The sequence below is a fragment of the Mesocricetus auratus genome, unplaced genomic scaffold, assembly GCF_017639785.1.
Source record: "Mesocricetus auratus isolate SY011 unplaced genomic scaffold, BCM_Maur_2.0 Super-Scaffold_100004, whole genome shotgun sequence".
NCBI classification, from domain to species: Eukaryota; Metazoa; Chordata; class Mammalia; order Rodentia; family Cricetidae; genus Mesocricetus; species Mesocricetus auratus.
This window is the reverse complement of record NW_024429189.1, coordinates 53,240,811-53,257,851: the sequence shown is the minus strand read 5'-3', so window position 1 is coordinate 53,257,851 and position 17,041 is coordinate 53,240,811. Positions and strand designations below refer to the sequence as shown.

The following is a 17,041-nucleotide window of genomic DNA, read 5'->3' as shown; positions in this document are numbered from 1 at the left end:
TGGCTGTGCATCGCTGAGAGCCGCCCTCAAGCTTCCCCATCCCATCCCATTGCATCCTACCCTGCTTCCACCCCACTCCGGGAGGAGCTCCAGGCTAAACTCCTAGTCTAGCCCACGGTGCCAGACCCGGTGTATCCCACACCTTTCCCATCCTGATGTACAGGAACTCACACTAGTGATCAATCATCCTTAAATTTTAACTGGGCAGTGTCCTGAGCCAGCCAATAGCTGAAACAGCGCCCCCCCCCCTCGCTGATCCTCTGCGCCTGTCCACTCAGTCTGCCCTGAAGCTGCCTAGTGACCAAGAACTGGAACCAAGTTTGGTAATGGGGGCTCTGGGGAAGGAACAGAAAGTCAAGAGGGCTTGGCAGGGAGGTCTCCAGCCTCCTTCTCCCCCACTTTTCCAGCCCCCCCTCCCCCGTTTGTTATCTCTGCAGTTTCCAAAGGCTTCCTTCCACTTGAGCCTTCTGCCTCCTCCTCCCTCAAAGCTAAGCTGCCCAGCTCGCCCTGGCCCTCCTCTCCGGCTGCCCCTGATTTATTGTTTAGTTAAGCAGGACCCAGGAGATTGAACAGATGGACTGAAACCTGGGCGTGAAGGGAGAGAAGGGCCAGCCGGTGCCGGGAAAGCGGAGCGGTTTGGGGAAAACAAAACAGAGGGCGGAGCCAGGGAGAAGGTGGCCCCAGAGGGAGGAGGCGGGAACACATCAAGTAGGGTCGAGGCCTGGAACGGAATGGGGGCGGGCTTGGGGATGGGGTGGACCCCCTGAGCTCCTAGGCTCAAAGCTGGCTCTAAGGGTAACTGGCTTTGCAGGTCGCAGCTGACATCGCTGCCCAGATGGCCTCCAGGCTGACCCCGCTGACCCTCCTGCTGCTGCTGCTGGCTGGGGTAAGTGGTCCCTCTGTGAGATTGGGGGGGGGGGTGAGGAGGGAGGATTAACCCTTCAGGCCCTGGCAAGGGAGGAAAGCTTCTGGAATTCTTAAGTTCGGGCACAGGAGGGTTCTATATCAGAAGATACATTAGCTAAATGGCCTTGGGCCAGACGCTTCTCCAGGCTTCCTTAACCCAATATATAAAAGGGAAACTACACAGACCCCACCCAGCTCACCAGTCAGACTTGTCTGGGTCATAGAAGGCAAGACAAGCCCCAAGTTATGGAAAGCACCCCCCCACCGCCGCTGTTGTGACAGGCTCTTCCAGGCCAGGTCTATAGAAAGTGGGGTGCAGGGACAGAAGGCTAGGACAGACCTGGGCCGGCGCCAGGGTCCCAGTAGCCTAGGAGGAAAAGGATACCAAGCAAACTCATGAAAAGAGTGAGCGCTTGCTTCCGGTGGATGAGCAGGGTGTTATGCTGGAAGTTGGCATCCTGGGTGACCTTTGGGAGTCAGCACATGATGTCCGGTTGAGCAAGGGATCTGGATTTTACACACTTTCCTTTCCGCTTCTGAAAACACTGCCCATAAAGAGATCCTTCTGTCTCCACCTCCCAAACGCCTAGATGACTGAGGTTATGGGTTGTGCCATTACACCTAATTTCCACCCTTCCCGTCTTCCCTTTCCCTATACTAATTGTTTTCAATACCCACCGGTATACCACATCCACTCTTTGAAGGTCCACAGGCCTAAAAGAAGGCTCACAAATGCAAATGTTCATACTACCCTGGCAAGTGAGTCAAAACAAGTAGATATTTACAAGAAACAACTTCTTTCACGGTGGTCACTGACCCAGATAACTGATAACCAAATTGGAATTACCTCATGTCTCCTGTTGAGAATTCCCCCAGCATTGCCTATTTCTGCCAGGCTATACCAAAAGCAACTGGTACTGTGTTCTCACAGTCTTCCTGCTTGGAGTGGTTGAGGGGAATATGGATCACTAAGAAATGAAACCCTGTTTTCTTGAATCATAGGATAGAGCCTTCTCAGATACCAGCCACAGCACCCAGGATCCATTGGTCACTCAAGAGGAAAGCAGAGACATCTTTCCTGAGAGAGACGATCCATGGAGTCCCATCAAGCATACAGTACAGTCTTCTACCGGGCCAACAACCAATGCATCCACCAAATCCACAGCCAACACCACCCAGTCCTTCATCCAGCCCAGTCAACCGACTGCACAGCAACCCATGGATTCTCCCAGCCAGCCCCCTATAAATCCTTCCAGCCAGCCCCCTATAAATCCTTCCAGCCAGCCCCCTTTAAATTCTCCCAGCCAGCCCCCTATAAATTCTCCCAGCCAGCCCCCTATAAATTCTTCCAGCCAGTCCTCCATGGATCCTTCCAGCCAGCCTTCCACAGCCACAGATCCTTCCAGACAGTTCCCCATGGGTCCCACCAGCCAGCCTTCCACAACCACGGATTCTCCCACCCAGGCTCCCACTGAGCCCTTCTGCCCAGGGCCCCTGGCTCAGTGCTCTGATTTAGACAGAGGCTCCTCAGAGGTTACGCTGGCAGAGGCTTTGACAGAGTTTTCTGTGAGGCTCTATCATGCCTTCTCAGCCACCAAGAAGGCTGAGACCAACATGGCCTTCTCGCCATTCAGCATTGCAAGCCTCCTCACACAGGTCCTTCTTGGTAAGACTCTGACTTCCACCCAGGATGTACATGGGACCCTTTCATAGGGATCACCAATCTCACACCTCTGCGAGCCTATGGAAAGGAGCTGTAAAATAGTCTACAGGGTGGGGTGGTAGGTCTTCATTCTTAAATGCTGCTTTATTTAGCAATAATTTAATTACGTACTATTGCTTATAAAAATGCTATGGGCTCATTAACAACATATAGAATCAGGCCCTATTCACCAGTCACCGTTCAAAGCAATGGAAGGTGATAAGGGAGATGAAACCTAAGATGGAATCATGATAATGCACTTTCTAGCTCTCTTGAGTGGGCGTTCTCAATGTTAAGTAGAGATGGTGATATCTGATACTATGGTGCCGTGACTCTCTGGGAGGTAAAAAACTTTCTGCCTTCGTAAGAGTGATTCTCAGAGGCAAGTGGATCTCTGTGAGTTCAAGGACAGCCTGGTCTGTGGAACGAGTGCCAGGATAGGCTCCAAAGCTACACAGAGAAACCCTGTCTCAAAAAAAAAAATAGAGTGATTCTTCTAGGAAAGGCAAATTACCACAGAGAGAGAGAGAGAGAGAGAGAGAGAGAGAGAGAGAGAGAGAGAGAGAGATGGCACCCCTCACATCCCAGCAAGGAAAATTACAGGAAGGCTCTTAGAGACTGCGCACGGAAGACCCCTTCTCCTGACATCCCAAAATCCTAACATCTCACCATAGTGGGTGAGATGCTGGTAGCACCTGACTCTCCAGGTATGACAACCAGGCTGTCCTCAGACATCCTTAAAATCTCCGGGGAGGTCCTTTCTAGTCAGTTGGTTCCATTCATTTCAGTTTAAATCCTGCCTTCATCTTTCACTTATTAGCTCTGTGGCTTTAAATGCATTAATAACACAATCTCTGAAACTTCAAGGCCCCCTCTATCTAATAGGAAAGTGAGTATCTTATGTAAAAGTTGGGTAATCATTTAATAGCATAGGAGAAGCTTTGGAGTACCTGGACTAGAAGAAATGCTCTAGACAGATTTTAGCTGTTGTAGCAGAGAAGACATGCACAGTTAAGTGTTTAATGGTCTCTTATAACAGTGATTAAATACCTCTGCTTATAGGATGCCCCTTTGTAAATCCAGACCATCTAAATGGTGGAGCAGTGCTTAGAAAGATGTGTGTGGCTTACAAAGGAGGAGAAGCAGGGAAGGAGGATGTTTGAAGCCCTGGGAAAGTGAAGCAGGATGACTCAGCACCTCCCACCACCTTCTTCCTGACCCATGAACTGTCTTCCAGAATACAGTTCTGACGCTCTGGAACCCCACCTTAGCAGGAAACACCCTCCATTCTCGCCAGTCCGAGGCCCTAGCACCAAATAGTGGGCCTCCCGTACCTCCCCCAAGAACCCTTATCTCTCTCTATCTCTGTTGTAGGGGCTGGAGACAGCACCAAGAGCAATTTAGAGGATGTCCTTTCCTACCCCAAGGATTTTGCCTGCGTCCACGAGGCTCTGAGAGCCTTTTCGTCCAAAGGTGTGACTTCTGTGTCACAGATCTTCCACAACCCAGGTGAGCGTACAGGACAGACAGTAAGTTCTGGAGGATTCTGGAGGAGAAGGCCTGGGAAGGAGGGTGGAGGGACTATACTGGGGGTGAGTAGATGGGGGTCTCAGCAGTACATTCAGTGACTCCAAGAGCTGGACTCTCCTCCCTCTGAGACCTGGGCAAATCATTTGCATTTGTCCGTTCTTTAGAGTAAGAAAGTCCTATCTAACTGTTCACAGCAGGGCTAGACACCTCTAGAGGTTAGAAGCTAGAAGGTTAGAGTTAGGAGCATAGAACAATGTGTTTTGCTAAGTTATAGGTTAAGTCTTCAGACTCACTCTTTGTACTTCTATGCTGTTACCATTCACATGGTTGTGTTAGGTAGATGATACCAGCAAGCAGTAAATAAGGAGAAGAAACTTCACAGATAATCTGGCGTGGTTGTTTTTAAACTTGGGACCCTAGAGCTGGCCATTTCTGCAGAGCTGCTCAGGAGGTGGTGGGGATGGGGTATCAGAATGGCTGGTATGGGGTGGGAGGCACCCTTCCTATGAGAGGAAGGTGGACCTGCAGGACTCAGCACTCCTGCCTGCCTCACGGGAGCCCGCTTATGACTTTGAAAACAAAGCTCGATTGCTTTCAAAGTTAAAAATCAGAATCATCTAACCCCTCGCTTTTGGATTTTTGTTTGTCTGATTGGTGTTGATATGTATATGAAAATATTGTCTCCTATCTTTCCTTTCTTCTTTGTGGTACTTGGAATTAAACCCAGGTCCGTGTGCATGCCACATGGTGTTACCAGTGAGCTACATTCCCAGTCCTCTTCCTCTGTTTACTTATGTCCTGAGATAGCCTTGCTTTGTAGCCTCATTTTTTTCAAGACAGGGTTTCTCTGTGTAACTGCCCTGACTGTCCTGGAACTCACTACATAGACCAGGCTGGCCTCGATCTCACAGAGTCAGCCTGCCTCTGCCTCTGAGTGCTGGAATTAAAGGTATAACCTCACTTTTTGGCAAGTCTCTGGTCTAAGTTGCTGAGCTTATAGACATGTGTTATCATGCTTGGCTTTTTCTTTTATTTTTTAACTATGAAAGCCATATTTGAGCTGGAGAAATGACTCAGCAGGTAAGAGCACCGGCTGCTCTTCCAGAGGACCCAGGTACAATCCCGAGCATCTACATGGCAGCCCACAACTGTGTGTAACTCCAGTTCCAGGGGATCTGACACCCTCACACAGACATACATGCAGGCAAAACACCAATGCATATAAAATAAAAATAAATAAATAAATAAATAAACAATTTAAAAGAAAGAAAGTTGTATTTGTTAAAAACTGAGAAGATATAGGGAAATAAAATAGGAAAGGAGATTACCTAAAATCTCAGTCCCTCCTCCTTTCTCTCTCAACAGGATGTCACTATGTAGTCCTAGCTATCTTGGACCTCTCTATGTCAACTGTGCCTGCCTTGACATCACAGAGCTCCTCATACCTCTGCCTACCAAGTTTTTGGGTTAATGGCATGTTCCCCCACACCCGGCATTAAAATGTATCTTTTTGATATGAAAAAAAATTTGGCTCAGAGATTTCAATACATACTACTTTACTTATCTACTAACAACCAGTGGTATCTTTTGTCCTGTCCAGTTAATGAACAATTCCACTACATTCAGTATTTTAGAGCTACCTTCATCACATCCATAGTTCTGCTAAGGTCTGGATATCAGACTGCATGCAGTATCAACCAAGCCTGGAAAAATACTTTGATCTATTTAGTGCAGTAAAACAGTCTATTCTTCCAAGCTCTCACATTTTCTCCAGTGGACTTGGGCCATGAGAGCACAGTCAGGAAGTCTTGTCATGAACTTCCACTGAGGCTTCAAAGTCGAGTCTATTCCTGTGGGACATGGAAAGGACAGAGGGGACAGTCAAGGGCAAGCTGTGTCATAGGAAGTTGTCTAGCTAAGTACTGTCACTAGCTGCAGAAGCAGCAGACATACCTAGGAGTGGATTTGCTGTTCTGAGCTCGAGATTTGTTTTCTTAAGTCTGATTTGCTTACAATAAATTTGCATATAATGGAGGAGTGGGCTGGCCCTGCACTAGCATTTTGTCTTTATTGGAGTGAGCAAGAAGAACCATGGAAACCTCAACAAATGTGATGGCCTTTAATCTCCGCACTCAGGAGGCAGAGGCAGGCAAGTCTCTGTGAGTTCCAGGCCAGTCCGGTGTATACAAGTTCTAGGCTAGCCGGAGTTGCATAGTGAGACCCTGCCTCAGAAAAGAAAAAAAAAAAAAACTAAACAAGGAAAACTAAAACATATGTGACCACTTCACACTTGCTCTTTGAAGGTGGCTTGGATTGTCTAGAGGACTCATACTTCCCTCTCTTGTCCTGCCCCTCAGACCTGGCCATAAGGGACATTTATGTGAATGCCTCTCAGAGCCTATATGGAAGCAGCCCCAGAGTCCTGGGCCTGGACAGTGATGCTAACTTAGAACTCATCAACACCTGGGTGGCTGAGAACACCAACCACAAGATCATCAAGCTGCTGGACAGCCTGCCCTCTGACACCCGCCTTGTCTTGCTGAATGCTGTCTACTTGAATGGTAAGGAAAATGTCAGGCAGGCAGTGTGCCTGACACAGCTCTGCCTCCCATCCAGTCCTGTCTTCACATCCTGCCCGACTCACAGTTCCACGGTGGCCGCATTCCTATGCCACTGCCCGACCCTTCCCTAACAGGGCCTTACACTCTTTGTCCCCACCGCCATTCCAGCTACCCTTTCTTCCTTTAGCCAAGTGGAAGAAAGCGTTTGAAGAGAAAACTGGGAAGGCATCTTTCCGCTACAAAAACTCTGTGATTAAAGTGCCCATGATGAGTAGCAAAAAGTACCCGATGGCCCATTTCAGTGACCAGACTTTGAAGGCCAAAGTAAGTTCTTGACTCTTCCCGTTCCTGCTTCAGACATATCAGAGTGTCCTGACTTCCTTTCTGCAATGGCCCTATCATTATGAAGTGTCTGCTTGCAAATTTCCCGTTTCTATTTCGTCCATCTAGTAGTCCCATCCTCTTTTCTCCTTCTCCTCTCTCTAGTTTTGGAGGCAGGGAAGTTTAGGCTGGAAGACAGGAGTCTAGACATGATTCTAAAGTTTCTTCACTCATCTCTACTGCATCAAATGGCAAAAAAGTGAGTCTTTTTTTTTTTTTTTTTTTGGTTTTTTGAGACAGGGTTTCTCTGTGGCTTTGTAGGCTGTCCTGGAACTTGCTTGGTAGTCCAGGCTGGTCTCAAACTTACAGAGACCCACCTGCCTCTGCCTCCCAAGTGCTGGGATTAAAGGTGTGCGTCACCAACGCCCGGCAAAGTGAGTCTTTTTTAAATTCTGTGCATCTCTCTCTCTTAGCAGCCACCACGTTGGGTACACTGGTAGCTCTCTATGTCCTCTGTGTGTGTACACTGTTGTATGTACAGTTATGTATATGTATAAGTATACTCATAGCAATATCATTGTATATGTGCAGATATGCGTTAAGTATATGTCTAAACGGGTGTTAATTTTTTGTTTTGTTTTTTGTTCTTTGGAGACAAGGTTTTTCTGTGTGGCCCTGACAGTCCTGAAACTCACTCCATAGACCAGGATGGCCTGGAACTCAGAGATCCACCCGCCTCTGCCTCCCGAGTGCTGGGATCAAAGATGTGTGTAACCATGGCAAGCTGAATTAAGTTCTTTAGCAGAAACTGAACAACATAATTCTAGTGGGTAGGGAGAGAGAAAAGACAGACTAGGGAGCTCAACCAAGCTGGACTTGGTGGTGCATGCCTTTAATCCTAGCTCTCTGGAGGCAGAGGCAGATAATTTTCTGTGAGTTCAAGGCCAGCCTAGTCTACATACCACATTCCAGGACAGCCAGCATTATATAAGACCCTGTCAAAAAAAAGAAGGTTTGATCCCCCACACCTCATAAAACTAACTGTGGTAGTATGTACCTGTAATCCTACCATGTAGAAGGTGAAGACAGAGGGATCAGTAGTTTAGGGTCAGCTGGGCGGTGATGGCTCACATCTTTAATCCCAGCACTCAGGAGGCAGAGGCAGACGCATATCTGTGAGTTCAAGGCCACCCTGGTCTACAAAACAAGTTCCAGGACAACCAGGGCTGTTATACGGAGAAACCCTGTCTCAAAAAACAAGGGGGAGGGAGAGGGAAAGGGAGAGAGGGGGGGGAGCATGTTGGGAGGGGGAGGAAGAACAGGAGGAAGGTTCAGGATCATCTTCTGTTGGTTTGAACCCATCCTGGGTTGCATAATACCCTATGGAAGGAAGGGAGGCAGGGAAAGAGGGAGAGAGGGAAAGCAAACCCCTCTGTGTTGTTATTACATAGCTAGCCGAAGTATAATCTAAAACTTGTGTTCGTTCCTTGAGCCCTCAGCAGGACCGGTGCACTTTAGTCTGACCGACTGGCAGCCCCATTTCATGGCACATCATGGCAGTCAGGTCCGGCTGGTGCTTATTGAAGCAGCACACTCTAGAAGACAGTCTTGGAGCGCGGGGCATGGGGGAGGACAGCAAAGAGCTTGGGTTGGAAGAGCTAATGCAGTCTGTCTCATACTCTCTAGGTGGGACAGCTGCAGCTCTCTCACAACCTGAGCTTTGTGATCATGGTGCCCCAGAGCCAGAAGCACAAACTTGAAGACATGGAAGAGGCACTCACCCCCACTGTCTTCAAAGCCATCATGAAGAAGCTGGCACTGTCTAAATACCAGCCCACCTACCTGATGATGCCTCGAATCAAAGTAAAGAGCAGCCAAGACATGCTGTCAGTCATGGAGAAAATGGGTGAGCCCTGGCCACTTGAGGTTTCTCCTGGGTCACGAGCAGAAGGGGGAAAGGGATGCTAAAAAGTTGCTGTTAGTCTAGAGTACTTTTCTTCACCTGTAACATGAGTTTACCCCTCAACCATGTGAGTCAAAGGTCACTGAGAAGACAGAAACTATATGTGACTTACCTTTGAACTAGTTGGAGTCAAACCAGATCTCCAGCTCTCTGGGATATTTCTGCTGGGGCTCACTGGAACAGGTGACCCAGATGGGCTGTGAATTGTGGATATTTACTTCCTGGCCACATTTACTCGTCAACCACTTCACAGAATAAACTCAGATCCATCTAGATATGAGTCTGGGGTTCCTGAGTTTGGGTGAAACTTTGGAAGCACCCCTTTCTAACCTGTGGCTTCATCCCTAGCTAGATCTGTAACTCATTTTCTGTCCTAACAACTTAATCACCTAATGTATAATCTGATTTTTCCAAAGTCAGGATCAGGAACCAAATAATAGACTAAAAGATAAGCCTAGTACTGAGGAATTGCTAGAGCTTTAAAAACAGGGATCAAAAACCAAATATTAGCTGGGGTGGTAGTGGCGTCGATGCACACCTTTAATCCCAGCACTTAGAAGGCAGAGGAAGGAAGATCTCTGTGAGTTCAAGGGTTCAAGGCTAGTCTGGTCTACAGACAGAGTTCTGCCAGGGCAGCTACACAGAGAAACCCTGTCTCAGGAAAAACAACAAAACACGCGCGCACACGCGCACACACACACACACACACACACACACACACACACACACACACACACACAATGTGCTGCCAGCACGCCTGTTGCTAAGGAAATGTTAAGGTTTCAGGAGTTCTTTGTCAGGAATTTGGGGTGGAGACCAATATATATTTCTTACTAGCATTATACCCTTATATGATCTCACTTTCTAGCATATTATCCATCTCTATTTGTTTCTCAAAGTCCCTGGAGACAAGGAAATAATATGTCATTTTTTTTCAGTGGACAGTTTGTGGTGGGCAGACTGAAGCCTCTCACCTCTTGAGAGTGGTAGTTGGGCCTGCTAACAGGGGTTCCCACTTAACACAATATCCACTTCCAAGACCAGGAGGGATGACGCAGACACTGAGAAGCAAGAGACTAGAGGAATTTAAGACTAACCCAGAAAATTTAAGAGCAGAATCTCCACCCACCAAGAGTTTACTGCTGATCTCTGGTTTGTTTGTTAGTTTGTTTTGTTGTTGTTCCAAGATAAGGTTTCTCTGCGTAACCCTGGCTGTCCTGGCTGTCCTGAAACTCACAGAGATCTGCCTGCCCCTGCCTGTACTGGGATTAAAGGTGTGTGTCCACCCAGCTCCTACTGACCTCTGGTTTTGTTTTTTTCCTTGTTTTGCCCTAGAATTCTTTGACTTCACTTACGATCTCAACCTTTGTGGGCTAACTGAGGACCCAGATCTTCAGGTGTCTGCCATGAAGCACCAGACCGCACTAGAGCTGACAGAGACCGGTGTGGAGGCAGCTGCAGCCTCAGCCGTCTCTGTGGCCCGAAACTTAATCATCTTCGAAGTGCAGCAACCCTTCCTCTTCCTGCTCTGGGACCAGCAGCACAAGTTCCCAGTCTTCATGGGTCGGATACATGACCCCAGGGCCTGAGACAGGCAGCAGGAGGCTTGAGTAAGCCCTGCTACCCAGGCTTCAGCTCAGCCAGTTAATGCCTTGCCGCTGCCTTCCTTCCCTAGCCACTGCCAGACTTAGGCTCAGGCAGAGGGAACTGTTTTCATCCACCAACCCCATGGCACCAACATGCTCTCTAAACCACTGTGTGCAGCTTTATGGTTCAAGTTTACCAGACTCTACAATAAAACGTGCAGACATTTCTTCTCTTACTTGCCTTGTGGCCATTTATTCTCTCTGTCTCTCTGTCTCTGTCTGTCCCTCTCTCTGTCTCTCTCTCTTCTCCCTCTCTTTCTCCTCCCCTCCCTCCCCCAGCCTGGCCTTGAACTCAAGGATCACCTGCCTCTGCCTTCTAAGTGCTAAGATTAAAGGTGTGAGCCACCACCACCTGGCTACAAGGCTTCTTGAATGTGAAGCCAGGAAGAAAAGTAGCATCACAGCTGCTTAATTCCACTGATCGGTTGGTCTACCCAGCTCAAATTCATGGAAGGACAGACTCTCTGCCTCTTAAGGACAAGACCCTCAAAGTCACTCTGCAAAGAGTGCATGTAAGAACACATGAATGGCTCTCCCACATTTCCAGTCTGTCTAAGTGGTTGTAGAGAGACTTTCAGCAATTCTCCCTAGAAAGCTGTTGCTCTGAGCTTTTCCTTAAGAAAAACCAAGGCGATGACTTAGCAGCGGAAAATGCTTGCTGCATAAGCCGGATAACCTAAGTTCAATCCCCTGATTCCACAGTAGGAGAGAACCAACTTTCAAAAGCTCTTCTATAACCTACACACACCACAACATTTACCCATAGACACACACATACACATATCATTCACACACACACAAATACCATAGACACACACATACACACATACAATATACATATGCCCCCACACTTACGCATTTCATACATACACACACACAACACTTACCCATAGACACACACACAATACACATACACCCCACACACATGCACATACCATACACACACACCACACATACATCCTACATACACACACATAGTGCACTATACAAATACACATAAGCTACACACACACCCCAATAAAGACAGTAACAGTAAGAATAACAATAATATTTTTTTAAAGAACCAAAGAGAAATCTGGGCTTGGTTGCAAGTCTGTAAAAACAGTACTGAAAAGGTTGAGATAGAATTATTGAGAAGCCTGTATAGGGAACTGTGGGCCAACCTAGGCTACAGTAAGACCCTGTCTCAGAAGCAACACAAAACATTCCTCAGGAAGCAGGGAGTTCAAAACCAGCGTGGTCTACAAAGGGTTCTCCAGGACAGTTGGGATTTAAAAATATTTGTCTACATCATAATTCTAGGAACAAACTTATTGCATGCATTTGCAGGATGGTTGCACTTTATTTTTCTTTTTTTGCTGACTCTGTGGCATCCTAGACATCCTAAGTCTCCACCCTAAAGCCCTACTGTAGAGCAGATAGTCTTGTAAGTCAGCAAACCTAGTTCCTGCGATCCACCAGGATCCTGTCCCCAACTACACATGGTTCCACCTGTGTGAAATTCTAATAAATATCAGTGATCTTGGTTCCTGTACAATTGACGTTTTGACCACATGGTGGCGCTATTGATGCTTTGTCTTGCATAGCCACGTGGACACTGTCCTTGAATTTTTGTTGGTCCAGACTTCCTTCTCTCTTCTTCCTAATGAAACGTCTCAGGAATTTGCATACAGTCTTTGCATGGGGCCATGACAATCTTCTTTGTGCAGTTCCAATTTTTTTTTAATGTGTATGGGTGTTTTGTCTGCATGCATGTATGTCTGTGTACCACACAAATGCCTGGTGCCTACAGAGACCAAAAGAGGGTGTTAGATTGAAGTTTGCCTCCATTTTAGGTGTAAAAGCCATCTTAGTAAAGACAAACTAAGTCCATTCCTGTTTATGATTAAACCTCTGTTTCTCCGGATTGGGCTATACCCCACCTGTAACCTGCCTGTTCCAGGAATGGCAATCCCGTCTTTGTTTCAAAAAGTAGGTCGTTATGACTAACTTGTTATGCTTATGTTCTGCTCCTGAGTCCTCACCTATTCTGCCTGCCAAATCCCCCATTTGGAAACCCCTGCCCATGACCTATAAAAACCTTGTCTTCCTCACGTCCAGTGCTGACCTCTCAAACCCCACCTTAGGGGGAAGCAGCCTGTGTAATCCACAAAAAAAAAAAAAAAAACCTTGCTTTAATTAGTTGCTTGTTTTATTTTATTTGGATCATGGTCTTGATGATTTAGGTCAATGGTCTTTATCCTCCCATCTTTGGGATTAATAGGACCCTGGAACTGGAGTCACAGAAAGTGGATGCTAGGAATCGAACCTGGGTCCTATGGAAGATCATTCAGTGTTCTTACCCACCAAGCCATCTCTACAAACTATAATAGTTGTAGTATTTCTGTATGTGCTGCTGAAGCTGACAGTGATCCAGAATGGTAAGCTGCCCAGTATGGATTTAAACTTTGATTCCTGGACAAAGGTACGGCTCAGTAACAGAGTGCTTATCTAGAACCCAAACACAAAGGGCTGGAGTTCCACCCCAGACAGCAACAAACAACTTTATAAAGTTTACAATTTTCACCAGCTCAGCTGCCGTTTCAACTGCAACACCTTCAGGTTTTGATGAGACTCTGGAAGCCTCCAGACTTCCGGGTTGGAACCACCCTGGCGTCCATCAATGTCTAGGGCCTTGTGTTAAGCTGTGGATGGAAACCATAGTAGTATCAACAACTACCTGAAGTAAGCCCAGTGCTATTTAATCTCAGGAGCCAGCTTAACTGGTTTATGCCATTATCTTTGAATATGTCTGTGAGAGTGTTTCAGAGAAGACCAACATGTAAATACAATGGCCCAGTGTGGAAGGCGTGCCCTTGGTATAAATGGGCACTACCCAGATGGCCGCAAGCACAAATGAAAAAAAAAAAGAAGGTAGGCCGGGCAGTGGTGGAGTCCCAGCACTCGGGAGGCAGAGGCAGACAGATCTCTGTGAGTTCGAGACCAGCCTGGTCTACAAGAGCTAATTCCAGGACAGGCTCCAGAGTCACAGAGAAACCCTGTCTGGAAACCCCCCCCAACAAAAAAGGCAAAGGGAGGGGCTGGATAAGAGCGCTGACTGCTGCTGCACAGGACCTGAGTTTGAGTCCCAGCACCCACATGGTGGTTGGCATTGTCTATAACTCCAGTTCCTGAGGATCTGATGCCCTCTTCTGGCCTCTGTGGGCACTTGACATGCACAGAGTACACATACACACATGCAAACAAAATTACACCCACACACTGGGCAAATCAGTTGGGGGAAAGCACCTACTGCCAAACCTAAGGACCTGTCTTCAATCCTCTAGACGCACAAAGTGGAAGAAGAAAACCAAACTCTTCCCGTCTCTGAGCTCCACACACCTGTCATAACACACACTTGCCTATACACATGCATACTGAATGAATATGCAATGTGATAACAAGTTTTAACAGAAATATAAAATAGAAATCTTTTTTAAAACTCAGGTAAAGGAAATGAATTTGTTCACTCTTCTTTCTAGAGCTGGGACACACTTCTACTGTTGATCATTAGAAGGATGGATTTTCTGGCTTTTAGAGCCCATTAATTTCACCAGCAGTTCCCAGTTCTCAGACCTTCGGCCTCTGATGGTTACACCACAGCCTCCTTGGTTCTGAGACCTTTGACCTTGGACTGTGCTGTATCACCAGTTTTCCTGAGTGTCCAGTTTATTAGTGGCCTGCATGGGACTGCTCAGCCTCCACAACCATGAGAGCCAACTCCTTAGTAAGTACTCGATTAGCACATGGTGGCATATGCCTCTGATTTCAACCCTTTGGAGGCAAAGGCAAGATCAGGAGTTCAAGGACAGCATCAGCTACATAGCATTCTGGGATAATTAGCACATGGTGGCATATGCCTCTGATTTCAACCCTTTGGAGGCAAAGGCAAGATCAGGAGTTCAAGGACATAGCATTCTGGGATAATCTGGACCCTGTCTCAAAATAAATAAATAAACAAATAAATAAAAACCACGCCTGGCGTTGGTGGCACATGCCTTTAACAAAACAAAAAACGACCAACGAACCAGAAAAACAAAAACAAAAACCTGGGCTGGTTTTTGTGATGATACATGCCTTTAATTCCAGCAATCAGGAAGCAGAGGTAGACGGATCTCTGTGAGTTCCAGGCCAGCCTGGTCTACAGAGGGAGTTCCAGGACAGGCTCCAAAACTACAGAGAAACCCTGTCTCAAAAAACCAAAAAAAAAAAAAAAAGTTATTGATTTTGGAGGTGATTTCTTTTTGGCTCTAACACCTTCACTTAATGAACTTAGATAAGATCAATCCAGGATGCAGAAGCTATCTTAAATGATTACTCTGGATGTTAAAATCACATCACATCATCATTAATGCCACTGTCAGAAGTTATGATGTACTTAAACAACAGCTCAATTTCACATAAGACGAGTGTTGATGACAGTTATTTACTGTTGCTAACTCAAGTGGTTCCGTCATTAGCAATAATTGTTAAGGATAGTTTATAACCCCCTCTGCCAACAATTTTGAAATTATGCAATCCTTGATGATTTTTTAATAATTGTGGGAGATTTGAAGTACCACTAAAATTTACATAATATACAAGTAGCATCAGGCATTATTCTCTCCTTTCCATAGATGAAAACATGAAGCTTTTATTAATGTAATGCACTTACTCAAAGTAAGCTGACAAGCAGTGGCATTAGAAGTAGACTCCAGTGTCTAATTCCAGAACTTGTGCTCAATATACAAGAGTTCTTTTTTTCCCAAGGTAGTTTTATCCTCTAGAAGATACTGCCATTCCCCCTAAGTTGTGGTTACAAATATACCCAAAAGCTCGGCGTGATTTTGAATCTTAGGAAGAAATGATATGGAAAAATATGGACTCCCTATTTTCCATAACAGGGCCCTCGGGTGCAACCACCATAGATGCATTTAGAACAATGGTCTGCTGCTTTCAGATTGGGGTTGGGGTGGGCACAGGATGGAGGGACTGCTATCTGCATCACTGAGATGGCCCATACTTCTCTGAGTCTCTTCAAGTGACACAGATGAATGCCTGATATTTCTCACTCTACTCTTTGACTAGCAATTTAACACACATGCCCTCTTATACACAAGTGCGTATGAGCCACCCATGTTTACTTATATGCACACGGGGACACAGGTAGAAGACTCACAGACATGCGCAGACGTTCTCATTCGCTCTTTTTTTTGTTTTGTTTTTGTTTTGTTTTGTTTTTACGAGAAAGGGTTTCTCTGTATTGTTTTGGAGGCTGTCGGTCCAGCCTGGCCTCGAACTCACAGAGCTCCGCCTGCCTCTGCCTCCCGAGTGCTGAGATTAAAGGTGTGCGCCACCAACGCCCAGCCCTCATTCACTCTTGTACCAAATGCACACACTCACACTGCTGTCTGCAAAGGGATAAACTTTATATCCCAGCCCCAGCTCCTGAGGAGGGTCTCTTGAGTAAGAAGAGTACATCCGTGCCCCAAGGAGCTTCTTGTCACTAAATGCAAACCTTGAATTATCCTCATCCATCATTCTGTGGTGACGGGCAGGCCACAGAGTTCTCTTTCCATTACACTCTGTTTCTCCCTTTCTGCCTGAGGGACCACAGATCTGTCCCACCAAGCATAACGCATTTCCCATCCTCTTCAAAAACATGTAAGTGTGGGCATGTTCAGGCTCCAAAACCTAGTCCTTTGCTCCTCTGCGCCACCACCTAGAGAACTCATAGTGGACTCTCCCTCCCCACCACCCATGCCAAACTCCCTTTCAACTGGTCCACACGTGTTCATGTATTTCATTGCAACAATCCCGTGACCTCAGATTGACTTTTGCCACATTCACAAATAAAAATAAGCTTTTAAGGATTAATTCATGAGGGGTCAGCCAGCAGGGAAGACTAGAAATGTAATTCACACCAGGGTCCCGACTGCTTCTCCCGTCACATTCTGAATCTGTACACAACACACTAGCTCAGGCTTGAGAGCTAGTCGAGGGGTGTGTGGTTCAACACTTGTGCTTGGAAGCTCCACAGGGTCCTCTTCTACATCACCTGTCTTCTACTGCAGTTTAAGATCCCAAAGCTGTGTTAGCCCCACCAGGAGGGACCAGATGCGAACCTTAAGGGTGCTGGAGCAGTGCGTAAGCAGGAAGCGCACAGCAGCAGAGCCAGTGGGGCAAGGATTCCTCCAATGGCCCACGCTGGTATGGTCACAGTCACTGCTCTCTTGCCTGGCTCCGAGCTCCAGCACTAAAGTGAAGCCTCCAACTATGCTATCTCAACCAAACTACCCCCAATCAATCCCTTAGCCAAGAAATTCTGCTTTGTGGAGCAGGCTGGTTTCCTAGAACATCCCAAGAGCTCATTCACAGGGTGAGGTTAGGACTG

General features: G+C 46.7%; 1 protein-coding gene across 1 annotated transcript; it reads left to right on the top strand.

Annotated features, from left to right (window-relative positions):
• The first annotated feature begins 242 nt into the window (after positions 1–242).
• Positions 243–10,805, top strand: Serping1 (serpin family G member 1). The gene is made up of 8 exons (XM_013122156.3): positions 243–323; positions 812–886; positions 1,909–2,572; positions 3,983–4,117; positions 6,496–6,699; positions 6,887–7,023; positions 8,707–8,926; positions 10,319–10,805. Exons 2-8 carry the CDS (start codon positions 836–838, stop codon positions 10,570–10,572), a joined length of 1,665 nt encoding a protein of 554 aa, XP_012977610.1. The 5' UTR covers positions 243–323; positions 812–835; the 3' UTR covers positions 10,573–10,805.
• The last annotated feature ends 6,236 nt before the right edge of the window (positions 10,806–17,041 follow it).